The sequence below is a fragment of the Oryctolagus cuniculus genome, chromosome 6, assembly GCF_051225735.1.
Source record: "Oryctolagus cuniculus isolate XC-2025 breed Fujian yellow rabbit chromosome 6, ASM5122573v1, whole genome shotgun sequence".
Lineage (NCBI taxonomy): Eukaryota > Metazoa > Chordata > Mammalia > Lagomorpha > Leporidae > Oryctolagus > Oryctolagus cuniculus.
This window is the reverse complement of record NC_142872.1, coordinates 77,915,358-77,941,940: the sequence shown is the minus strand read 5'-3', so window position 1 is coordinate 77,941,940 and position 26,583 is coordinate 77,915,358. Positions and strand designations below refer to the sequence as shown.

At 36.9% G+C, this 26,583-nt stretch overlaps 1 protein-coding gene across 5 annotated transcripts in view; it reads left to right on the top strand.

The window, feature by feature from the left end:
- RB1CC1 (RB1 inducible coiled-coil 1) overlaps nt 1–26,583 on the top strand; it is a 102,623-nt gene that overhangs the window by 35,698 nt on the left and 40,342 nt on the right. For all 5 annotated transcript variants that reach the window (XM_051843730.3, XM_051843729.3, XM_051843732.2 and 2 more), the window contains exons 4-15: nt 1,140–1,266; nt 1,415–1,585; nt 5,723–5,925; nt 8,112–8,529; nt 13,267–13,437; nt 18,727–18,911; nt 19,138–19,324; nt 19,406–19,487; nt 19,754–19,815; nt 22,288–22,391; nt 23,133–23,259; nt 23,350–25,247. In XM_051843730.3, coding sequence (XP_051699690.1) covers nt 1,140–1,266; nt 1,415–1,585; nt 5,723–5,925; nt 8,112–8,529; nt 13,267–13,437; nt 18,727–18,911; nt 19,138–19,324; nt 19,406–19,487; nt 19,754–19,815; nt 22,288–22,391; nt 23,133–23,259; nt 23,350–25,247 — 3,735 coding nt within the window. The remainder of the gene's footprint in view (nt 1–1,139; nt 1,267–1,414; nt 1,586–5,722; nt 5,926–8,111; nt 8,530–13,266; nt 13,438–18,726; nt 18,912–19,137; nt 19,325–19,405; nt 19,488–19,753; nt 19,816–22,287; nt 22,392–23,132; nt 23,260–23,349; nt 25,248–26,583) is intronic.

Sequence of the window (26,583 nt, the reverse complement as noted above, 5' to 3'; positions counted from 1 at the left end):
GTCTCACACTGCTTTCCCTGGTAGGAAACTGGATTGGGAGCAGAGTAGCAGGGAGTTGAACTGGCACTCTGATATGAGATGCTGGAATTATAAGTGGATGCCTAACCCATTAGATGTTGAGCCTAAACAGGGAAGAAAAATAAATAGTGAATATAATTTCCAAACCTGCTTATATTTTTATAGTTTCCATAAGAGTAACAAATATAAAATTAAAAATCTGACACCAAAATTATTACAAGCCATTTCTGTTACAAGTAACTTTGTTACTTATAATATATAGAGGTATGGAATTTCTCTCTTTAAAAAGGAATAGTTTCCATTAAGTGCAGTTTTATATAAAGGAATTTTTTAAAAGATTATTTATTTATTTGAAAGTTAGAGAGTGGCAGAGACAAATAAAGAGAAAATTTCTTCCATCTACTGGTTCAGTCCCCAAATGGTCGCAATGGCTGGAGATGGGCCAATCTGAAGCCGTAAGGCAGGAGCTTCTTCTGGGTCTCCCACAAAAATGCATCGGCCCAAGGTCTTGGGCCATCTGCTACTGCTTTCCCAGGCCATTAGCAGAGAGCTGTATTGGAAATGGTGCAGCCAGGGCTCAAAATGGTGCCTATATGGGATGCTGGCACTGCAGGCAGCAGCTTTACCTGATACACCACCATGCCGGCTCCAGGGAATACTTTTTTGAAAGATTGGAACAGGAAGGAATTTTTTCATGGTTTAGATTTAATGTAGTTTCTGTACTGTGATATGAAACTTTTAGTAACAAATCTTGTATTCCAGAGATCTAACAGAACAGACTTGATGCCCCTCTGAGTATTCTTTTCTTTTCTTTACACTTTCTGCTTTAGAGAACACAAAAACAAATGTGACCAGTGCTTGTAGTTCTTAATATGACTTTTAGATGTGACAAAATGTGTGAATAATTTACTAAGTGATTAACTTACTAATTTCACAGTCAGTTAATTGTGGAAAATCCATCTTAAGAAAAGGAAGCTTATATTTTGTATAACTACTTTTTGGAGAAAGTTTTAGAGTGAAATTCATTAGCTCATTAGGAATCTTTGCATAGTATTAGTTTTATAGTAAAGTCACTGGGAAAATGTAACTGATACTTTTCATTTTTCTTCTTATGGGGGAAGTGTGGCAGACCTGAAGCATGCCATTCAAAGCAAATACAAGATTGCTATTCAACACCAGGTGCTGGTGGTCAATGGAGGAGAATGCATGGCTGCAGATCGAAGAGTATGCACCTACAGTGCTGGAACGGTTGGTATTCAAGGGTGCTTTCACGGAACAGTGTTCCAACTTGAGCTAGAAATCATTGTTCAAATAAGGTTTATTTCATATATTGTGTGCAATGTGAATATTCAGTACTTGTAACATTTTATTTCATTTCTGCCTTTTTAAAATACAGGACACAAATCCAATTTTTCTTTTTAACAAAGAAATGATCTTATGTGATCGTGCACCTGCTATTCCTAAAGCTACCTTTTCAACAGAAAATGACATGGAGTTAAAAGTTGAAGAGTCTCTTATGATGCCTGCAGTTTTTCATACTGTTGCTTCAAGGACACAGCTTGCAGTGGTAAGACATAAACGGTTGTTTTAACTAGCTGATTACTCTTATGTGAATTCAAGTCTAAATGATTATTCTTACATGAATTCAAGTCTCAATAATAGAATAGTCTTAAGTTTTATGGCAATAACGAAGAAACATATGAAAAGCGACCCTTTGAAAAATATCTTTGTATATATATATATGTGTGTGTGTGTGTGTGTGTGTATATATATATATGTATCTTTTTTTATATTTCAGGCTTACTCATTGCTAGTTATTCTACGTTGAAAATTTAGGACTTTAGAGGGGGAAAAACTTTCTTAAATATGATTTGGTTAGTTTCTCTCCTAGATGGTGATATGCAGATAATTACTTTAGAATCTTCTATAGTTTAAAGTAGCTGTGTTAAAATACACATAGACAAGTACAGATGAATAGCTCTAAAAAGTCACTATTTTTCTTTTAGCCGTATTTAATTCCTAGAGAAGAGAACCAAGTTTATTTCCAAAACATACCTCTAATATTGCTGCTTGCAATTTTTGTGGATTATGTACCAGTCATTTGATTTTTCTTTTTAACTTGCTCTTTAGCTATAATATTGTTGCTTCTTAGCTTTCCATACATTTTGCTTTCAGACATGAAAAAGTTTGTCTCAGCACTAATGAAATAATGGTTACCTTTTCTAAAAATAAACATACCATTTATGTGAAACCCTCAAAGTCATTCATGAGGATTAGAATGAACTTCTTCCACACTTGTATTGATGGTGTTATTTGACCTCTTCCTATGAATCATGAATTTTCTTAATGACATCTAGAATGGTAAATCACTTCCAGAAGGCCATCAATTTGCTTTGCCTAGACCCGTCAGAAGAATTACTAATAACTATGGCAGCTATAGCTTTATTAGATATATTTCTTCAATAGTAAGACTTAAAAGCCAATTTGAGTTCTTGATCCATGAGATGCAGAATGGATATTGTGTTAGCAGGCATGAAAATAACATGAATCTTCTTATACATTTCCATCAGAGCTCTTGCATGACCAGATGTATTGTTACATTTTCAAAGTAGTCTTTGTTTTCTGAGCAGATCTCCACCATGAACTTTAAGTACTTAAAAAGGAGAGAGGTTAGGGTGGGAAGAATTACTGTGTTCCTAAATTTGTTTTTGTGAAATGCATGAAGTTTGTATACCTTAAATGAAAGGTTTCTGGGAAAAAAAACTTATTAAGTCACTTTGTGAGCATACATGCTGTCATTCATGCTTTGTTGTTCTTGTTAAAGAGCACAGGTGGAATAGATTTAATATAATTCTTAGGGACCCTAGAATTTTGGAATGGTAAAGAGCATTGGTCTCAACTTAGTCACCAACTGCATCAGTCTCTAACAAGAGAATCAGACTGTCCTTTGAAGTTTAAGTAAGGTATTGACTTCTTCCTAGATATGAACATAGTAGACAGCACCTTCTGATTTCAGGGTGTTTCAACTGCATTGAAAGTAGTTCTTTAATACCATCATTTTTCTTAGATCATGTGTATAGCTTGCTACAGATACTACAAAAGCATTTGCTGCTTCTCCTAACACTTCTGTGTTATGGAGACAGATTCCTTGAATCTTATGAATCAACCTCTGCTAGCTTGAAACTTCTGCAGCTTCCTTACCCTCTCCCAGCCTTTATAGAATTGAGGAGCGTTAGGGCCTTGCTTTGAATTAGACTTTGACATAAAGTGATATTGTGATTGGTTTGTCCTTTATCCAGACCACTGAAACTGTGTGTATCAGCATTACCACTGTTTCTGCCATCATTTGTGTGTTCCCTGGAGTAGTATTTTTAATTCCCTTCAAAAACTTTCACTTTGCTTCACAACTTTGCTGTTTGGCACAGGAGGCCTGCCTTTCAGTTTATTTCAGCTTTTGACATGCCTTCCTCAAAAAGCTTGACGATTTCTAGATTGTGATGTGTAATGGGTATTCACTTGAATACTTAGAGACCATTATAAGATTATTAATTGGCTTAAATTCAGTATTGTGCTCAGTGAATGAGGAAGCCCAGAGGGGAGAGAAAGATGAGAAAATGGCTGGTCAACTGAGCAGTCAGAATATTTATCAAAGTTTTCTGATTAATGTGAGCATGGCTTATGGTACCCCATAACAGCTGCAAAAGTAACCTCAAAGACCACACTGATCACAGATCATCATAGCAGATACAGTAGCAAAGTAATTGAAATGTGAGAACTACTAAAATGTGATAGACTTGTTCTGTGCAGCGTTGCCATAAATCTTAGATTTGTAAATAATATAGCATCTGCAAATTACAGGGGTGCAAAACACAGTAAAATGAGGTATGCCTGTATTCTTTTACAGGTTTGGGGAAATATACTAAAATTTAAAAATGAATTAATAGTTCAAATGATAAGTGAAAAACATCTTTGGTGATGATGTCTTGGGGTATTTGGAAAATTCAAGAGATTTTAATTAAAACCTGTTAGAATTTGGTGAGATGACTGAGTATGTCATAAATATATAAAAATTAATAATTTCTCTGTTCTGGCCAATCTTTTGGAGCAGAAATGGACAAAATGACAAACTCTAGCAGCAGAATTTCTGAAATAGAAAAATACATTTAACAATTTTGCTTTATAAAGAAATGCACATAAATTATTTTAAGAATATATAATAAGATATGAACAAATGAAAAAACATCTGATTTTGTTTTATTTTTGTAATTTGAAAGGGAGAAAGAGGAAAAGAAAATAAGACAGATTTCCCATTGGCTTGGTTTAGTCCCCAAATGTCCATAACAGCTAGGGCTGAGATATGCTGAAGCCAGGAGTCAGGAACATTTATTTATTTATTTATTTATTTATTAAAGATTTATTTTATTTATTTGAGAGGTAGAGTTACAAGCAATGAGAGGGAGAGACAGGTCTTCTCCGTTGGTTCACTCGCCAAATGGCTGCAACGGCTGGAGCTGCACCAATCTGAAGCCAGTTTCCCATTGGGTGCAGGGGCCCAAAGACTTGGGCCATTCTCCACTGCTCTCCCAGGCCACAGCAGAGAGCTGGATTGGAAGAGGAGCAGCCAGGACTAGAACCGGTGCCCATATGGGATGTCGGTGTTTCAGGCCAGGCAGAGGATTAACCCACTGCACCATAGTGCCAGCCCCAGGAGTCAGGAACTTAATCCAGTTGTCCCATGTGGGTGAAAAAAGTACTCTTCTTGAACCTGTTGTTTCTCAGAGTGAGTATTCACAGGAAGCCTGAATCTGAAGTGGAGCCCAGATTCAAACCCCAGCACTGCCTTTGTGGGATGTTAAGAGCCTCAAAAGCTTAACTAATAGGGCTAATGCCCATCCAGAAATACAATGGACTTACTGAATTCATGATGATATGATTTTATTGTGGGGAATTTTAAGTTTCCTTGTGTTTCGGATTTAAAATAGTTCATATGAAACAGTGTCTAGGAGTATGCATGAGAGTTACACAAAACAAGGGTAAGGGGCTGCTGTGGGGCATAACGAGTTAAGCCCTCAATGCCAGCATCTCACACGGTCGTAGATTTGAGAAGTGGCTGCTCCATGTCCTATCCCTCTCCTTGCTAATGCACCTGGGAAAGCAGAAGATGCCACAAATGCTTGGGCATCCACACTCACATAGGAGACTTGGAAGAAGCTCCTGGCTTTGGCTTGGCACAGCCCCTGCTGTTGTGGCCATTTGGGGAGTGAATGAAAGTTTGATCTCTGTCTTTCTCCCTCTCTCTTTGTAACTCTGCCTTTCAAGTAAATAAAAATAAATCTTTAAAACATATAAGCTGGAGGAAAGAACATACTTCCTCAGATTTCAAAATTATGTCAGCCTTGGGGATAGCTATAGGATAGTAATAATTGGATGTTGCATGTTTGTCATTAGTCAAAATATTAGAATCTTCTGTTCTCTATTTTCTGGACATAGTATATTAGGAATCCTTTTGATCATCTATTAAGGTACCTGCCTCGGTTTTCATTATCTTGTGTCACATCTAGGCATGGACAATAAGGTAAATCATCCTTTATAAAACCACTGTCTTTAGAATATGCTTAGAATGTGTTTGTACATACAGTCATGTTCACACAAACCAAGCTGTCTTTTACTGTGCTGTTTTTTGTTTTTGTTTTTTTCAATATAGGAAATGTATGAAGTTGCCAAGAAACTTTGTTCTTTTTGTGAAGGGCTTGTCCATGATGAACACCTTCAACACCAAGGCTGGGCTGCAATCATGGCCAATCTGGAAGACTGTACAAATTCGTACCAAAAGCTACTTTCCAAGTTTGAAAGTATTTATTCAAATTATCTGAAATCCATAGAAGACATCAAGTTAAAACTTACTCAGTATGTTTACCATTAAAGTGAATAATAAGATTTTTTTTGAAATGCCTTAGAAATTTATCAGTAGTTTTATTCACTCTGTAAGTTTCTTTCTTATAGAGTCCATATATTTATTGTAACTGACCATCTTTTTTGAGCCTTTTGTCATACTGCTCTATGGTTTGTTGTTTACGTACTTTCAAGGTTATAGTTAAAAGCTGTGGTCTTATTTACCATGTACTTTATGAGCCTCCCACATTTCTTTTTCTTGAGCTGTTTATTTATGAAAAAGGCTCAGAAGTCTTTGGGAATTATTCACAAAATCAAGAACTTTTACCTGTCTCTTGCCCAGTTTTAAAAAAAAAAGTTCAGGATGTAAAACATCAAATATATTATTATTATTACTATTTTGGTCAGGGAGAGTGGACAGTGAGAGAGAGAGAGACAGAGAGAAAGGTCTTCCTTTGCTGTTGGTTCACCCTCCAATGGCCGCTGTGGCCGGCGCACCATGCTGATCCAAAGCCAGGAGCCAGGTGCTTCTCCTGGTCTCCCATGGGTGCAGGGCCCAAGCACTTGGGCCATCCTCCACTGCACTCCCTGGCCACAGCAGAGAGCTGGCCTGGAAGAGGAGCAGCTGGGACAGAATCCGACGCCCTAACAGGGACTAGAACCCGGTGTGCTGGCGCCACAGGTGGAGGATTATCCTATTGAGCCGCAGCGCCGCCCAATATATTCTTTTTTTTTTACGATTTATTTATTTTATTTGAAAGAAAATTACACAGAGAGGAGAGGCAGAGAGAGAGAGGTGTTCCATCTGCTGGTTCTCTCCCCACATGGCCACAACAGCTGGAGCTGTGCCGATCTGAAGCCAGGAGCTTCTTCCGGGTCTCCCACGTGGGTGCAGGGGCCCAAGGACTTGGGCCATCTTCTACTGCTATCGCAGGCCATAGCAGGGAGCTGGATCGGAAGAGGAGCAGCCGGGAATAGAACCGGCGCCCATGTGGGATGCCAGCGCCTCAGGCAAGAGCGTTATCCTGCTGCGCCACAGCGCCGGCCCCCAAATATATTCTGATGGATATGAAAAAATTATCAAACAAGTATTGCATAATCAAGGAAGATTTTATATTCCCTTTGAGATATTGTCATCCTGATGCATGTTTGGGAAGACAGAAAAAATTCCAGTGTGTTTTAGAGTCTCATTTAGTTGACTTTTTACTTTGCAATGAAACACATCTAATTGCCATTGGTTCTTCTTAATAAAGAGCTGTTAATATAAAAAAAAAGCAATAATTCAACATGAATATTGCCATTTATTGTGTGTATGTGTCCACCCACATACCTCGAGTATTTTGTATTGTGTTTTTTGTTTTGGATTCTGTGGGGGTTTTTGTTTGTGTTTTACTTTGACCAGAATTAGAAGTAGGTTGCATATTATTTTTTTGACTGCTCGCCTTCTTGTTCTTGTATCTGTCCATTCTCCTCTCTTTTCCTTGCTTCCTCCCCTTTCTTTCTTTGCTTTCTTTCCTCCCTCCTTTTTTTTCCTTCCCTCTTCCTTTCCATTCCTCCATTGCAGGTAATCTCTTTGAGCTTTCTTTTCTATTGTGGATATTTTAGATAGATTTTGGCCTTAAACTGACCATGAAATCTTGGGAAAGAGAGACCCTTTTAAAATTTATGAAATGACTTTTCAAGTAACTTTTTCTGAAGAGTTCAATAAGCTATTTTAACTTAATGTAGGAACCTGCATTATTTTGTATATGATTTTATAAAAGTGAAATCTTAAGATTTTATAAAAAACCAAATCATCTGTAAATTTTCAGGGTTCTAGCCTAATCTTTACTGGGATTATTAATTTCATCTTGTACTTTATATATATCAGATATGTTTTGCTTCCTTACAGATTGTAGTATAAAGTACTACTATGGTAAATCTTTTTTTTGTAAATTTGAGTTTGTTATACTTAAGGTTTCATGAAACCCAGGGTCCATTTGTTTAGTATGATCTAGCCAGGTTTACTTTAGAGTATTTTAGTGTGTTAATGATACACTGTCTCTTCTAATGTAAACTTCTTTGACTAAACAGCAAGCTCCTGATACAATATAGAGGTGGTAATATTTACATGTGTGATAACAGAACATGATTAATTCAAATATGATAATTCCTTAAAAGAGGAATTTCATATTTTACTGACAGATCTTTTGTATTTTAAGTTTAGGAACTGCTGTTTCAGTAATGGCCAAGATTCCACTGTTGGAGTGCCTAACCAGACATAGTTACAGAGAATGTTTAGAAAGACTGGATTCTTTACCTGAACATGATGGCTCAGAAAAGGCGGAGATGAAAAGATCCACTGAACTGGTGCTCTCTCCTGATATGCCTAACAAATCCTCGTTAACCTCACTTCACAAGTCAGTGGAGCATGTATCTTCAGATACCACAGATGCTGAAAGTGGCAAAGAAATTAAAGAATCATGTCAAAGTCCCATCCAGCATGATGAAGCATCAATAGATGCTAAAGACAGTGATCTGCCTTTTTTTAATGTTTCATTATTAGACTGGATAAATGTTCAAGATAGACCTAATGATGTGGAGTCTTTGGTCAGGAAGTGCTTTGATTCTATGAGTAGGGTGAGTAATGGAAATTTGTTTCCTCTGTTTATTTTAAGTTATATTATCTATGTTTGCTAAAGATTTTATATGATGAGAGGTATTATGTTACAGCAGAAATAAAGTGCCTTGAAGTTGAACTTTTTAACCTAGGTCAAAACAGATTATGTAACTCATAAGTATATTTAAAGCTGACTAAATTTGTGAAGATTATTGGAAAATATATAAGTAAAATTTCTAGTGAAAGTAGAATGATATACTATACAGGTGTTAAGTGGTTAGTTCAATGAATAGCAACCACCAGAACAAGTAAAAACATAGGACAGCTGTCAGGAGAAGAATATTAATCTAACAAAAACACCATTGCAAAGTGCATTTATTATTTGATATAACCAAATCATACAATGTTAAGTGTTAAGTAAAATATAAGGCAATATACATAAACAAAATTTCTCAACATGTGATTTAGCTATTGTAGAGCAGATTTTTTTTTTTATATAATGGGTATTTGCAACTGATAAGTGTTGTACAGGCAATATTCTAAGTCATATTAACTAATTTTATTAACAATCATGTATTACAAATCAAAGTTTGTATTTTTTCCTCTCAGTAACCATGAAATATATCACAAACATTAGAGACATTGCTATACCTTATGAAAATAACAACATCCAAGTACTCAGTAATATGCTAATTTCCATTTTCCGTAGGTATAAAATTTTTTAAATTTTTTATTATTAAGCCATAGTATTGTTTCTTCTGGTTACATTAAATAAACAAAACCTATGACTCTTCTATGTTCTGCATTTAAGCATACAAACTCATGGCTAATCTCAGGTCCTATTCAGTCTATAACCCTGTCATTACTAAATCCTTTGGCACATTTTTTGTTTTGGTTGGGTTTTGTAGGGGGAAGTTTCTCAAGGATCCTTGGGCCACACTTTTAAATCCTCAAGTTAGGTTGGAAACACTTGTTACAAATATTGTCATAACTGGAATCAGTCTGTAAAAAGGTTTTTTTTTTTAAAATACAATTTGCTTTTACAGATCATCACTTAAGCATAGCTTATTGCTTTATTGGCAGATAGCACTACTGATGTCAGATATCAAGTAGGTACTTCTCTGGGACAAATATTTGATAATTATATATACATCCCATACTCAGTCAATCTTAAATAAAAAAAGGCTTTTATTTTTATTTCAAAGGCAGAGTTACAGAGAGAGGGACAGAAGAGAGAAGAGGGGGAGAGAGGGAGAGGGAGGGAGGGAGGGAAAGATGGCCTTCCATTTTGGCCTCTCCCTGAAAGGTCCCACATATTGTGGGATGGGTGGGGCAATGGCATTCTTTGACAAGAAGCACCAGAGACAATTTTCAGTGAATATGTCCACTTTATTAAGGAGCAAGCACATCTTTTAAAGGTCAGGCAGAGGAGGCTTAGCTAATTTAGGGCAACACTAATTCTATAGGATAGAACTGATACTGGTGCCTCTATGCTTCTCCAATCAGCTTGAAAGTCGTGTAGCTTTCCAGGTGGTCCTAATGGGCCTGGGCCACACCTGGGAGCTGTTTAGCTGATCTTGTCAACAGAAGGTGGGGGCCAGGGAAATGTGCCTGGGGCTCCTGCTGCCTGCCATCCAGGCTATGGGCTTGGCAGGCATACTCCCAGCTTGGTACAGGATCACCCACATTCCATCTGCTGTTTCACTTCCCAAAATGGCCACAACAGCTGGGGTTGGGCCAGGCCATAGCCAGGAGCTTGAAACTGCATCCAGGTCTCCCATGTAAGTTACAGGGGCTCAGAGACTTGAGTCATCTTTTGCTGTTTTCCCAGGCACTCTAGAGGGAGCTGTATAGAAAAAGGAGCACCTGAGACTTGAACCAACACCCATATGGGATGCTGGCATCATAGATGGTGGCTTAACCCATTGTACTACAATGCCAGCCCCCCAGGACAGTTTTTATTATTAAAAAACAAAAATCACAGTTCTGATCACAATCATATGCATAATTCTCCATTATCATAAATGGAATTTTTAGGCTACTAAAATGTCAATAGTTTCAACAGAAATATTTAATTCACTTTTAGCAATAATCTTTGCACTATGTATTACATACATCACTGCCCTGGCAAACATGTTTGAATTGAATGAAATGCTTATCTGTGGGATCTCATCAAAGAAACAGATACAGAAAGAATTAGGAAATGTAAATTGTCTAATGTTTTTGGTTTTATAATGACCAACAACTTACACCAGAAAAGCATGTGAGCTTTCTACACATCCCAGATGATTTGCTTCTCTAATCAATTAATAGATTTCAAAGAAAGAACCCTAGTGTAGCACCATGTGTCAGTTGTTGAAAATTTGGTGTTAATATGATTGTTTTTTAAATGTCATCTACAAATTTAAAAAACCTTTGAAAAAATTTTGAGTTTTAATTGAAATGTAATAAATATTCAGTCCAGTGCTTTTAGAAAGTCATGTTACATAAATTGTGTTCAGTGAGTCATAAAATCCTCTTCTGTGTTTTATCAGTGCAGTTGTATCGTACTTTCAATAATTTGAAACACAAAAACATAATCAAGGCCATTGGTTTATCTTCTTTAAATCATTGTTTATATAGAATTGTAGTTTTGACTTTTTTGAAAATTTTAACCAATTATAGTAATCTCTTTTATCCTTTTATTTTTCTAATAATTTATAACCATGCTTTTGGTTGTATAGTACTACAGAATGAAAATACTTGCATATTAGACTCAATTCATACAAGTTACAGTTAAGATAATATTGTGCAAAATGAGTGTTCTGTTTATACTTAAATAATGGCTGTTTTAACTTTTTTAGGTGGTTTTAGCAGTGCTACTTCTTAACTCCATTTCATTGATCTTAAAAAAAAATAATACTCACCTTTTTTTTTTAATACGTTAATTTATTTGAGTGGGGGAGAGAGAGATCTCTTGATTTCAATGGTTCACTCCTCAAATGCCTGGGATGGCTTGGACTGGTCCTGGCCAAAACCTGGAACTCCATACAGGTTTCCCACCTGGGTGGCAGGGGCCCATGTGCTTGGACCACCTTCCATTGCTTTCTCAGGTGCATTAACATGGAGCTGGATTGGAAGTGCAGCAGCCAGAATTCCAAATGCACTCTGATATAGGATGTTGGCATCACCAAGCAGCAGCTTAACCTGCTGAGCCACCATACCTGGCCTCTCCACTTGATTCTTGATGTAGAATAGTTAAGTTTTCACTGTTTTTTTTTTTTTATTCTCTGTTTAAAAGTCACTATACATAAAATAAATTGTTGCAATGCTTTTGACTATGGAGATTAGAGAAGCTATCATGAAGTAGGTAGTATTTGACTGAAACCTTTAAACGGGGGCAGAGATAAACAATCTAGTATAGTTCAGGTATTCCTTACTTGAAGTCCTTGGGACAAGAAGTGTTTCAGAATTTGGATTTTTTTCAGATTTTGGAATATTTTAATGTATGCAATGAGATCTTGGAGGTGGCACCAAGTGTAACAGTGTAATTAGTTATGTTTTAATCTATATTTTATATCCATAACCTGAGGGTGATTGATATCGACATATGGCTATTAGCATGAAGTTATAGCCTGAGAATTTGTGAGATAGATCAGAGATTGATATGCTAGTGTAGAAATCATGTACAGTAGAGTAAAAGTGGGCAAAGAGCAAAGTCATTCTGGATCATTTACATGTATAAAAATATTTATTTATTTGAGAGGCAGAGGGAGAGACAGGTTTTCCATCCTCTGCTTCGCTCCCCAAATGGCTGCAATGGCCGGAGCTGCACCTCTCTGAAGCCATGAGCTTCTTCCGGGTCTCCCACTTGGGTTCAGGGGCCCAAGCACTTGGGCCATCTTGCACTGCTTTCCCAGGCCATAAGCAGAAAGCTGAGTTGGAAACGGAGCAGTTGGGACACCAACCGGTGCCCATGTGGGATGCAGGTGCTGCAGGCAGAGACAGCCTATTACACCATGGCTTCGGTCCCTGGATCATTTTAGTCACTGGAAAAGCATCCCAAGAGTAGTGCTGTAAAGAACCAGCAAAGTTAATGTTCTAAAGCCTGTATGGGTTTGTAAAAGTTGATCTGCTGTGCTAAATCCTCAAGCGAAGTAAGGATGTTGGTAATTTTTGCCAAATGGTTTTAATGGGAAATGTAGACCAAGTCAGCTAGTGTTTTTTTTTTTTTTAAGAGAAAAGAAGAAGTACTGAAAAATTTCTTTAGATTCTATGAATTCCAGCAAATCTGTAAAACTGAAGAATTAGAAAGTGTGACTGATTATAGAAATTCCCTGAGAGAGAGAACAAGAATACAAACATTTTATATTTGGTTCCAGGAAGAACCAGGCTTAGTTTAAATGAACAAGTTGCTAAGCTTTAGAAATTGGATTGATTGGAGAATGAGTTTTAGTCAGTATGTCTGCTGTATTTCATAAGAAGAATTTGAAAGTAACATTTTCTGAGGCAAGTTGAGGATCAGTTACATATTATGGCATTGGTGGAAATGTGTGATTCATGGAAGTATATTCTAAATTATTTATTGTATTCCATAGTGATGTTTTAGGTTCATTTATCTTGTTGTTAAATGTTGTAAAAATGTGACTTAGATTTTCCATGCTTTTGCTTTTCTATGTCTTTTATCACTTTTATTTCTCTGAAACTGTGTGTCAAAATAAAATATTTTTAAGCTATTTCAACAAAATTGTACTCATATGTGTCTCCTTGTCATTTAGCTTGATCCAAGAATTATTCGACCATTTATAGCAGAATGCCATCAAACAATTGCCAAACTTGATAATCAGAATATGAAAGCTATTAAAGGGCTTGAAGATCGACTGTATGCCCTGGACCAGATGATCGCTAGCTGTGGCCGGCTGGTGAATGAACAGAAAGAACTTGCTCAGGTACTTCTTTCAGATTTCTCTCAAGAAAATAAATTTGTAATTACAAGTATTTTATGTGCTATGGCAATTTGGTATGTTCCATGTTTTTTCTTCATTCTTGAATGTTGACACTTTGTTACTGTGTTGTCTCTGTGTAATAAAGGCATGTTCTTAGTGGTTGGAGTGGTTAAAGTGAACTCAAGCATTGTATAAATGAAACCTGAAAGATACGTTATGAAACTACTACTTGCTACTAACTGCAGGGGAAAGAACAGCTTAAAAATATATTTTCACCTTACTTGAAAGACAAGGGTTGGGGGTGAGGTGTGATCAAGAGAAAAAGAGAGAGAAAACAGAGAGAAGTCTTCCATTTACTGGGCTAGGATGAAGCCCAGTAGAGTCTAGAGTCCAATCCTTATTTCCCAGGTGAGTTGCAAAAACAGGAACCCAGGTTCTTGAGTCTTCATTGTACATAAAGAGGGAGCTGTGTCTGTGGCAGGCACTCCAGTATGGGATGTCGGTATCCCATTTGGTATCTTAACTATGAAGTCAAATGCTTGCCCTTCTACTCTTCTTTAGAGTATGATAAAAGCAGTTATGGTATTAAATGTTGGAGTGCTTTTGCTCTCTCAAAAAAGATAAAAATGACAAGTGAAATCAGAAGACACAAGGAAAATATGAAATCTTAAAGGATTTACTAGTTGTTACTTCTTATGTTTAATTTTTATTCTTCCAAGGGCTCTACTGTCAAAATAGATTTATAATCAAAAGAATGTGATGGAATAACAAAGAGTTCTGTGCTTGCACATTTCCCTTTAAGCTAGTGTCTTTAATTTGTGACATCTTCTAGGCATTATGGCAAAATAACCCATAGGTAAACAGTTGAATTTCATAAGCAGATTCTGACACATGTTCTTGGTTAACTTTCTGCTAATATTTTACCTCTAAATACATATACTTTTTCATCAAACATCCATCTTTGATGTAGTCACAGCTGATATGTTAGAAGTTGTTCAGTGTTATTTCAGTGACAAATTCAGTTGTTTGAAAAATTTCTGTAAAATCACTTTGATTTTCTGGAAACCCTTAGTTTATTTTCAGATTTTTCTGTTGCCTCACTTGCTTTTCCTTTTCAGTGATTCTAGTGTTATATTTTTCAACACATCCTTTCAGTTTACACATTTACTGTATTTTCCATTCTTTTGTCTGTCTGTGCCTTAATGAAGTTATTTGACTTGTCTCACCATTCTGCCTTTTTTTTTTTTTTTTTAAGATTTATTTATTTGAAAGGCAGAGTTCAGAGAGAGAGAAAGAGATCTTCCATCTGCTGGTTCACTCCTCAGTGTCCACACCCGCTAGAGCTTGTTGGTTATGAAGCCATTAGCCAGCAGCTTCTGGGTATCCCACGTGGGTGCAGGGGCTCAAGAACTTCAGCCATCTTCTGCTGCTTTCCCAGTCACATTAGCAGGAAGCTGGATTGGAAGTGGAGCAGCTGGGTTTCAAAGTAGCACCTGTATGGGATGCCAGCATTGCAGGCAGTGGCTTCACCTGCTACGCCACAACACTGGCCACTTGTCTCATCATTTTTTTTTTTTTTAATAGTTGTTTTGGAGCAGGTGTTTGGCTTAGTCCTTCCTTCCTCCCCCTCCCTCCCCTCCTCCCCCTCCCTCCCCTCCTCCCCTCCTCCCCCTCCTCCCCCTCCCTCCCTCCCTTCCTTCCTTCCTTCCTTCCTTTATTTGAAAGAGTTACAGAGAGAGGTAGAGAGATCTTACATCCGTTGGTTCACTCCCCAGATGGGCGCAATGGCTAGAGGGAGCCAGGAGCCAGGATCTTCCTCGAGGTTTCGCACGTTGGGTGCAGAGGTCCAAGGACTTGGGCCATCCTCCACTGCTTTCCCAGGCCATAGCAGAGAGCTGGATCTGGAAGAAGAGCAGCTGGGACTAGAACCAGCAAGCACATGGGATGCCGGCGCTTCAGGCCAGGGCATTAACCTGCTGTGCCACAGTGCCAGCCCCTTGTCTCATCATTCTGATTCATTTTTCACCATTGACTAGTTGTAATTTACTGTGTGTTGATTTGTTCAGCTCTACAATTCCATTGTGCATCATTTGTTTATACAATTTCAGATTTTTGACCAAACTATTGATCCTTATTGATCCTCTCTTTGAACAAATAATGCTCTTACTAATTTAAAAGTCTCTTGTCTGTTAACTTCATTATCCTTACCTATGGGTCTGTTTATATTTTCTGCTGTTTGTTACCAGCTTTAACTCATGTAGTCTTTCCTTTTTCATGTGACTGTGTTTGGTAGGAGAAACTAAAGAACTATTATGAGGCCAAAGATAATTTTCTCCCAGAGAGAGTGTGTTTTGGGGATGTGCTAGGAACAGTTAATTATCTTAAATCATTTTAATCCAGTTTTAGAGATTTAGATTAATTGAAGTTGGTAGTTCTGGTTTTTGCCATGATCAGTCTACTTGTCATTTATGCTGCTTTTTATAATGTAGCTTTTTTTTTTAATTTTTATTTTTTGACAGACAGAGTTAGTGAGAGAGAGAGACAGAGAGAAAGGTCTTCCTTCCATTGGTTCACCCCTGAAATGGCCGCTACGGCTGGTGCGCTGTGCCAGTCCGAAGCCAGGAGCCAGGTGCTTCCTCCTGGTCTCCCATGGGGTGCAGGGCCCAAGCACTTGGGCCATCCTCCACTGCCTTCCCGGGCCACAGCAGAGAGCTGGACTGGAAGAGGAGCAGCTGGGACAGAACCGGAACCCCAACCGGCACTAGAACCCGGGGTACCGGCACCACAGGCAGAGGATTACCTAGTGAGCCACAGCGCCAGCCATAATGTAGCTTTTAAAGATCCAAATGTGATGTATGTTCCATTGTCCTTTCCCTTGACTGACTGGCTATGATCCCCGTGTGCTTCCCCCTCTCCTGCTTCATCTGGAAATCAGGACTGTTAAGTATTTATTCTTTGCTTTGCTAGCTTCCTGCCTTACCTCTCAGTTTGTTTTACTTCCCTCCATTCCCTTTGATCTTCCCATTTCCTTTCACTTTTTCCTTAGAGAGAGAGAGATTGGTTTTCCATCTGCTGGTTCACTCCCCAAATGACTGCTGGTGCTGGGTCAAGCTGAAGGTAGGAGACAGGAACTCTCTCCTCATGTCCCATATGGGTGGGCAGGAGCCAAAGCACCTGTATCATCTTCAGCTGCTTATCTAGGTACATGGATAGAGAGCAAATGTTTATCATAGCTGTTTAGATACTGCTTGGGATGTCCACATCCATATTGGAGTGCCTGGTCCCAACTGCTCCGATTCTCATCAACCTTAGTTCCAGTATGCTCCCTGGGAGACAGCATTAATTGCTTATGGTACTTGGGACTCTGTCACACACTGGGAAGACCTGAATTGAGTTGCCTGCTCCTGGTTTCAGTATGGTCTAGGCCTCACTATTGGAGACATTTGGGAAGTGAACAGTGTATGGGTGATCTCTGTCTCTTCTACCATTGAAATAAAATAAAAATAAAAAACTCATGGAACATCCCTCCCACTTTTCTCATGAAAATTACAACACTGATTTTTTTTTTGTGATCATAGAGCATCATGTTTAAATGTCTTTCTCTTCTAAATCATTTACATTTTTTGTTAATGTTTGAAACTATAGTATTCCATGAAAGTTAACTTCTGGATTACATTATCAAAACTGGAAATATTTTTTATTTATATTTAAAGATTTCTCTTTTTATTTGAAAGGCAGGGTGACAGAGGTAAAGGGAAATACATATATATAGAGAGATTTTTTTTGCTGGTTGTAACATCTTAGGCTGGTCCGGTTCAAAGCCAGGAATCCAGAACTCCAATCTGGTCTCCCATGTAAGAGACAGAGATTTAGTAATGATTTAGTTCAAGTGGACCAAATGATATTGAATACCCCTATAAAAGTAAATGAGTAGGCTGGTGCCTTGGCTCACTAGGCTACTCCTCCACCTGTGGTGCCGGCACCCCAGGTTCTAGTCCCAGTTGGGGTGCTGGATTCTGTCCCTGTTGCTCCTCTTCCAGTCCAGCTCTCTCTCAGTGGCCCGGGAGGGCAGTGGCGGATGGCCCAAGTGCTTGGGCCCTGCACCCACATGGGAGACCGGAAGGAGGCACCTGGCTCCTAGCTTTGAATTGGTGCAGCACACCGGCCGTGGCGGCCATTTTGGGGGTGAACCAACGGAAGGAAGACCTTTCTCTCTGTCTCTCTCTCTCTCTCTCTCACTGTGAATAAACAAAAAAAAAGTAAATGAGTTAACAATAGAGGATTATAAAATTATTCCCACCAATAATAAGGTATAGTCAGGGGGTTGCCTAATGATGAAGCTACATGCTGAGAAATACATCATTAAGTAATTACATTGTCTTATGAACATTATAGAGTGCAGTTACACAAACCCAGATCTTAACAGACTAAACCACTCAGTTGGCCTCTTGAGGCAATCAAGGTGTGAATAAAAGCAAGATTTGTGATACTAGTATAACAGCATGCTGTTTCATAATTACCTTTTTTTGTAATGATTGGGAGGAGTACAAGCTAAAATATCCATTGAAACTGTAATATATTAAATATATACATCAGTAACATGGTCCTTTATTATCTTGATCAACTGTTATGTACAGTGCCTAATTTTATGTACTGTATTTTCTGTATTACTTGCTGCATTGTAGGTTTGTTTATACCAGATCCACCAAAAGTTGTGAGTGATGTGTTGTACTGTGATGTTAGGAATGCTGTGGCATCAGAAGCCAATAGATGTTTTTCAGTTCTATTTTAATCGTAGTGGACCACCATCATATGTACATATATGTCTTTATGGGTATATGACTGTATACTATAAAATTGTCATGTAACGATAAGAGGGTAGCTTGGGAAAATATAGTCTTAAATTAACTGCAGATGGTAATTAGCTATCTGTAAATGCTTCAAGGGTGGTTATTTTTCAGTGGTCATATTTTATTTATGCTCTAACTGATCTGTGGTTTAGTTGGAGTAGATGCATAGGCTCTTGTTCTAATTCAGCTATTAAGTCTGTTCGTGGGTAAGCTTTTTCATCTTCTTGGTCCTCATTTACCCTAGTTGGAAAAAGGAAACAAAGTTAGGTAACCGTAGTTTCAGGATCTGTTATATTATTTAGGAAAAAAAAACAAAACAAAACAGGATCTTGAAATCTTGTTTGAAATTGAATAGTTCTGTTTAACATAAGGACTTAGGTGAACATTCATGTTGTTTTTCAGGAGATAAAATTAATGTTTTTTAAAATATCTTTTGTCAAAGGGATTTTTAGCTAATCAGATGAGAGCAGAAAACTTGAAGGATGCATCTGTATTACCTGATTTGTGCCTGAGTCATGCAAATCAGTTGATGATTATGTTGCAAAATCATAGAAAACTGTTGGATATTAAACAGAAGTGCACCACTGCCAAACAAGAACTAGCTAATAATCTACATGTTAGACTGAAGTAAGTAGTTCAATTATATTTGAGTTGGATATATTGAGTTGATGTTTTATTTCTCCCAAGTGATGGGATGATTTTCTCTTTCCAGTATATTGAAATATTTGATGATTAATTTCGGGATTGTACTGTTTTTTATGTAGCCTGTTTGTCTTGGTAGTTTCTTAACTTTACTAGTAAGGAATTATTTTACCAATTGTGGATTTTGAAAATAATGAATTTCATTCTATAGGTGGTGTTGTTTTGTAATGCTTCATGCTGATCAAGATGGAGAGAAATTACAAGCCTTGCTCCGCCTTGTAATAGAGCTGTTAGAGAGAGTTAAAATTGTTGAAGCTCTCAGTACAGTTCCTCAGATGTACTGCTTAGCTGTTGTTGAGGTTGTAAGGAGAAAAATGTTCATAAAACACTACAGGGAGGTATGCAAGTTGAATTCTATTTTAATTTCTACATTTACTTTGTGATTCAGTATAGATTATAATGATGTTTTCCTCTTCTAGTGGGCTGGTGCTTTAGTCAAAGATGGAAAACAATTATATGAAGCTGAAAAGTCAAAAAGGGAATCCTTTGGGAAATTATTTAGTAAGTGTTCTTCTGTAATAGCTTTCTTTTTAATGGAAGCAGATGTTTTTATTTCATAGACATGAATTATTTAAATCATTATATTCTGACCATTAATTATCATTGAAATTTAGAGAAACATTGCTTTTAAAACTTATGGAATTAAATCTGATAAATTTTCAATGTAAAGTATTGTAAAATTTTAGTTTACATTTTGAAAAAAAGACAAATGTTTTTTGCATTAAACAAAGTGCTAAAGTGGTTGTATTGTTAATTTCTTTATACAGGGAAATCTTTTTTAAGAAATCGTCTGTTTAGGGGATTGGACTCCTGGCCACCTTCTTTTTGTGTATGTATTTATTTCCTAATCATGACTAAGTTTTTTATTTTATTTTATTTTATTTTATTTAATGAACATAAATTTCCAAAGTATAGCTTATGGATAACAATAGCTACCCCCCCATAACCTCCCTCCCACCCACAACACTCCCCTCTCCCACTCCCTCTCCCCTTCCATTCACATCAAGATTAATTTTAAATTATCTTTATATACAGAAGATCAATTTAGCATATATTAAGTAAAGATTTCAACAGTTTGCACCCACACAGAAACACAAAGTGCAAAATACTATTTGAGTACTAGTTAAAGCATTAATTAAACACCTAAGAGTAATTGTGTATTAATTACAGAGTTCAACCAATAGTTTTAAGTAGAACATAAAAAATATGAAAAGGGTAAAGTATTAAGTTCTTTTTTTTCTCTTTTTTTTTTGGTTTGTTATATAGTTATTTTTTTTATTTAATAAATGTGAATTTACAAAGTGCAACTTTTGTATTGTTGTGGCTTCTCCCCCCCAACCTCCCTCCCTCCCGTGGCCCTCCCCTCTCCCACTCCCTCTCCCATCCCACCCTTCATTGAGTTTCATTTTCAATTACCTTCATATACTGAAGATCAACTTAGTATATACTAAGCAAGGATTTCAACAGGCTGTACTCACACAACTGCACAAGGTATAAGGTATTGTTCGACTAGTAGTGTTGTTTTTAAGTTTCATAGTAGAACACATTAAGGACAGAGATCCTACGTGGGGAGCATGTACCCCGTGACTCCCGTTGTTGATTTAACAATTGGCAGTCTTATTTATGATGGCAGCAATCACCCGAGACTCTTGCTATGAGCTGTCTAGGCTATGGAAGCCCCTTGAGTTCACCGACTCTGAACTTGTGTTGACTAAGTGTTTTAAAATCTCTTTTCCAGAAGTAGACATATTAGAAACTTAGAATTATTGTGTGTGTGTTTTTTTTTGTTTTTTTTGTTTTTTTTTTTTTTTTTTTGGACAGAGTGGACAGTGAGAGAGAGAGACAGAGAGAAAGGTCTTCCTTTGCCGTTGGTTCACCCTCCAATGGCCGCCGCAGCCGGCGCACCGCGCTGATCCAAAGGCAGGAGCCAGGTGCTTCTCCTGGTCTCCCATGGGGTGCAGGGCCCAAGCACTTGGGCCATCCTGCACTGCACTCCCTGGCCACAGGAGAGAGCTGGGCTGGAAGACGGGCAACCGGGACAGAATCTGGCACCCCGTCCGGGACTAGGACCCGGTGTGCCAGCACCACAAGGCGGAGGATTAGCCTAGTGAGCCGTGGCGCCGGCCAGAAACTTAGAATGATTGTATTTTAAAACTTTTAAGATATAATTATTGAGAAAGTCTTCATAACATAGAAAGATACCTTATACTATACTTTTAAGATTGATTGGTTCTTTTGTTCTTTTTTATGTTTTATTCCTCCCTTTTCTTTTACCAGCCCATCGTCTCCTCCCTGCCTCTGTTTTACATCTGCTTCTCCCTTTTATACTTCCCCACTCCTTTTCATGTCTTGAGAAATTAGCATAGGATAACTCGTGAAATTTTCATTGAAACTAAATCATGAAAAATAAATGTGTCGTATGTCTAAACTATTATTTGAGCTCTTAATTTCATTACAAGAGAAAAAACATTCCCATGATCAATGAAGTCTGAGAGATTCTGGGTCTCCCCTCTGCCTTCTAGTGTACTACTTAGCTTTTCAACATGTTTCTATATTGAAAGATTTCCTGTGACTTCAAATGTCTGTATTTTCTAAAATATATTAATGGATGATGCAATAGGAATTGACTCCAAAACTCTTTTACTCCAGAATCCTTTTTATAAAGGACATCTTGACATCTCTTAATATGTTGAGGTAATATCTAAAACAGTGTGAAATTCTTTCTATTGTTATGAAAAAAGAGAGGATTGGGCTTACTAAGTTAGTATTTGAAAAAAACTGAAATTTATCTGGATTCTATATTTAGGAAAAAAATAATCAAAATATCAAGGTAAAGGCAAGGAAGGAAATTATACACAGAAGAAAATATATTTTTTCCATATTATAGCAACAAGACATGATAACTGGTAATAGGAATAGATTCACATCTAGAGAAATCTTCATGATCATGCTGTTAATTAAGGAAGAATTTCTGAATAGCCTGTGCACTAATGAAACAAATGCTTTCACTTAGTTGATAGAAATGCTAGAGTTACTATGAAGTGAAGCTAAAAACAGAATTGAGGAGGAGGCACATGAATTTATTTCCAAGTCTATTAATATGTGAGAAAATATGTTGTGTACTAGGTCTTCACTGAACATTACTTTGTTTTTACTTTACTCTTTGTTTTTGTTTCCTTAAGTGTGACTATCCATTTGAATCATTTTTAACTCATTTGGTGTATTGTACTTGATTGGAGTAAGAAACCACATTGGTTGTTTATGTTTTTGGGAAAAAAAAACTTTCTCTTTTTTGGTGTAGACTCAAAAACCTCGAAAGTTTGACTGTGAACTTCCAGATATTTCATTAAAAGATTTACAGTTTCTGCAATCATTTTGTCCTTCGGAAGTTCAGCCTTTGCTCAGGTAAGTGTCATTATAGTTTTTAATTTCAGTCATAACCTTATTATCCTGTAGTTAAGGAAGGTAGCACCAGTATTCTTCGGAAATACCAGGATAAAGAAATGTTCTATGATGGACTTATTCTTTTGATTGCTTTAGGAAATTACTGGGGAATGTAAAAAGGTTTACCTCTCATTTGATTTGTGTTTTTTTCTGGTAGTTTCACTGACTTTACGTACTTCTGAGATTTCTACCTTGTTGCTTTCCTAATTTCCATGATCTAAGGTTCTTAAAAATATTTCTAGTATTGATTAAATTGAAATGACAATGCTGTACTCATTTTAGACATTGAAATACTTGGTTGTAGTTATCCAGTTTTTCATTGAGAAATCTAGGATGGCTCTTGTAGCATACTGGGTGAAACTGCTGGTTGGAATCCCGGTATCTCATGTTAGAGTGCCAATTTGAGTCCCAGCTACTCTGCTTACAATTAAGTTTCCTGTTAATACACATCTTGGGGGAGGCATCAGAAGAAGCTCAAGTCCTTGGGTCTCTGCTACTCATGTGGTAGACGCTGATGGAATTAACAGCTTCTGGCTCCAGCGTGGCCCAGCCCTGAGTATTGTAGGCATTTTGGGTAATGAACCAGTAGATGGTTGATATTTCTGTGTCTCCCCTTTTTCTCTGCCTGTCAAGTAATTGGAAAATGTGTAAGTGAACACAAAGGAGAGACCAGAATTCTAATTTGTTTGCATTGTGTTTCAGGGTTCCCTTACTTTGTGACTTTGAACCTCTACACCAGCATGTACTTGCTCTACATAATTTGGTAAAGGCAGCACAAAGTTTGGATGAAATGTCACAGACCATTACAGATCTGCTCAATGAACAAAAGGCAAATGAAATTCTTTCAAATGCTTCTCTTTATTAGTGTGAAATATTTGCATTATTGCTGCTCTTATAACCCTTTCTCTCTGTCTTTTAGGCATCTGTAAGTCAGGCCTCCCCACAGTCGGCTTCTTCACCACGGATAGAAAGTGCAACAGGAATGACAACTACTACCTCACCAAGAAGTCCTCCCCCACTCACTGTTCAAGATCCCTTATGTCCCACAGTATGTCCATTAGAAGAATTATCTCCAGATAGCATTGATGCACATACGTTTGATTTTGAAACGATCCCCCATCCAAACATAGAACAAACTATTCACCAGGTTTCTTTAGACTTGGATTCATTAGCAGAAAGTCCTGAATCAGATTTTATGTCTGCTGTGAATGAGTTTGTAATAGAAGAAAATTTATCATCTCCTAATCCTATAAGTGACCCACAAAGTCCAGAAATGATGGTGGAATCACTTTATTCATCCGTTATCAATGCAATTGACAGTAGACGTATGCAGGATACAAATACGTGTAAAGAGAATTTTGGAGATCATGCTTCTTTAAACATCCAGTTAGAAAAATGTAAAGTTGTTGCCCAGGACTCTCACTTTAGTATTCAAACCATCAAGGAAGACCTTTGTCACTTTAGAACATTTGTACAAAAAGAACAGTGTGACTTCTCCAATTCTTTAAAATGTACAGCAGTGGAAATAAGAAATATTATTGAAAAAGTAAAATGTTCCCTAGAAATAACACTAAAAGAGAAACATCAGAAAGAACTACAATCCTTAAAAAATGAATATGAAAGTAAACTTGAGGCACTAATAAAGGAAAGTGAAGAAAATGGAAACAAAATTAAAAAATTGAAAGGAGACTTAGCATGTCTTGAGGAGGTTTTACAAAATAAAGATAATGAATTTGCTTTAGTTAAAAATGAAAAAGAAGCTGTCATCTGCTTGCAGAATGAAAAAGATCAGAAGTTGTTAGAGATGGAAAATTTAATGCACACTCAAAATTGTGAAATTAGAGAACTGAAGCATTCAAGAGAACTAATGCTAGAAGACTTAAAGAAGCTCCACGTTGAAAACGATGAGAAGATACAGTTATTGAGGGAAGAACTTCAGTCCTTAGAGCAAAGTCATCTAAAGGAGTTAGAGGATACACTGCACATTAGGCACACACAGGCATTTGAGAAAGTTATGGAAGACCACAAAGTTTCTTTGGAGAAATTGAAAAAGGAAAACCAGCAACAAATTGATCAGCTACAAGCGTCTCATGCTACAGTGATCCAGGAGAAAGAGCAACAGCTCCAAGAATTAAAACTCAAGGTTTCTGACTTGTCAGACATGAGATGTAAGTTAGAGGTTGAACTTGCATTGAAGGAAGCAGAAACTGATGAAATAAAAATTTTGTTGGAAGAAAGCAGAACTCAGCAGAAAGAGACCTTGAAATCTCTCCTTGAAAAAGAAACAGAAAATTTGAGAACAGAAATTAGTAAATTAAACCAAAAGATTCAGGATAATAATGAAAATTATCAGGTGGGCCTAGTAGAGCTAAGAACTTTAATGGCAATTGAAAAAGATCAATGCATTTCAGAGTTGATTAGTAGACATGAAGAAGAATCTAATGTGCTTAAAGCTGAATTAAGCAAAGTAACATCGTTGCATCACCAAGCATTTGAGATGGAACAAAACCTAAAAGAACAAATAGTTGAACTGCAGAATAAATTGGACTCAGAATTGAGTGCTCTTGAAAAACAGAAAGATGAAAAAATTAGTCAACAAGAAGATAAATATGAAATTATTATACACCGCCTTGTGAAAGACAAAGAGACATTGGTTGTGCGCCATGAACAAGACAGAGAACAGTTAATTCAGAAGCTTAATTGTGAAAAAGATGAAGCTATTCAGACTGCCCTAAAAGAATTTAAATTGGAGAGAGAAGTTGTTGAGAAAGAGTTATTAGAAAAAATTAAGCATCTTGAAAATCAAATAGCAAAAAGGTAAGAATTAAGTTTAGTGTGTAATTATACAATTAAAATATTGTTGGTTCAAATGTGCCTGTGTGTAATCATAATATCTTGATTTGTTCCTTTACTTTAGGTAAATGTAGCAATATGAATATTTTCATGAAGCAAACTTTTCTTTTTAAATGGTCACTGTTTCTTGCAAACATTATAAGAACAAGAAAACAGATAACGTTTTAAAAATTAATCTCTATAGTTTATGGATTTTTCTAAGAAATGTTGTTTTGAAGATTTGAAATATTTTAGGGCACCTCATTTTTCCTTTCCTAATTCATAATTTATATTTAAGTTTCTAAATCCTTCACTTGAAAATTTCTTATTTTTGTTCTCTTTAACTTTACTGTGTATATATTAAAGACTACAGAAGATTGCTCTGAGCAATGTTTAACAAAGGCTAAGTCATAGTTTGAGAATATGTAGAATGCTCATCATTGTTATTTCATTGATATTACTGCTTATTTTACCTGTGGTTTAAAAGAAAATGTTTTAAATTCCAGATCTGATATTGTAGTTTGGGGTTACTTTTTGTTCTTTTTGCCTTTATTATTGTTACTATCTGATGTTCCTACCTTCTGGTCACAGAAGATGATGTTTAGTATGTCTGAGTTTTAAAAAGTTTTGATGGGGATTTGTGGACAAATAAACACTTTGAAGAGTTTAATATACTAGTTAGTTCTATCATTAATTCTCCAAATGAATGTTTCTGTGGTTGTTTTTAGCCTGTTCTTTTGTATTGCTACTTTTAAACAGTCTCTCTGGCTATATTGGTATAGTTAAATCTTCCACTTGGGTTGGAAGTAGCTGTATTTTTATTTGGAGGTGACTAGGAGGTTTAATGGAGGCTTGTTCTTGCATGAAAGTTTAAAGATCTGAGGAAGTGAAGATCCAGTGAGTCACTGCTAAAGACCAGGGAAATTTGTCATGGAGATCCAAAGCTGGACACTAAAAGTGGTATAAAAAAATTACATTCAAGAACTACTGGAATGGGGGAAGATAACTCTGTAGAACTGGACTCAGTTCAGTACATAGCATGAACAAGTTGAGATTTATAGCCAAGGACCAGGATAGAGATCAGTGGAGGGAAAATAAGAGAAGACGTTAGAGAAGGGGGGTTTTGGCTAAATTCACCTAACATAATTCGTGGTTGAAGGCAGGCCAGGTTGGTTGGCTATGCAGGTTGAAGGATGAGGAGTTTGATGCAAAGGTGATATCCATCTATTGTAAATTTTTCTGTTAACTGACTTAGCAAGGGTATTTCTACAACTGGGCACTGCGGACCAGAGAAGACCAAATGCCAAAGTCAAATCCAAGA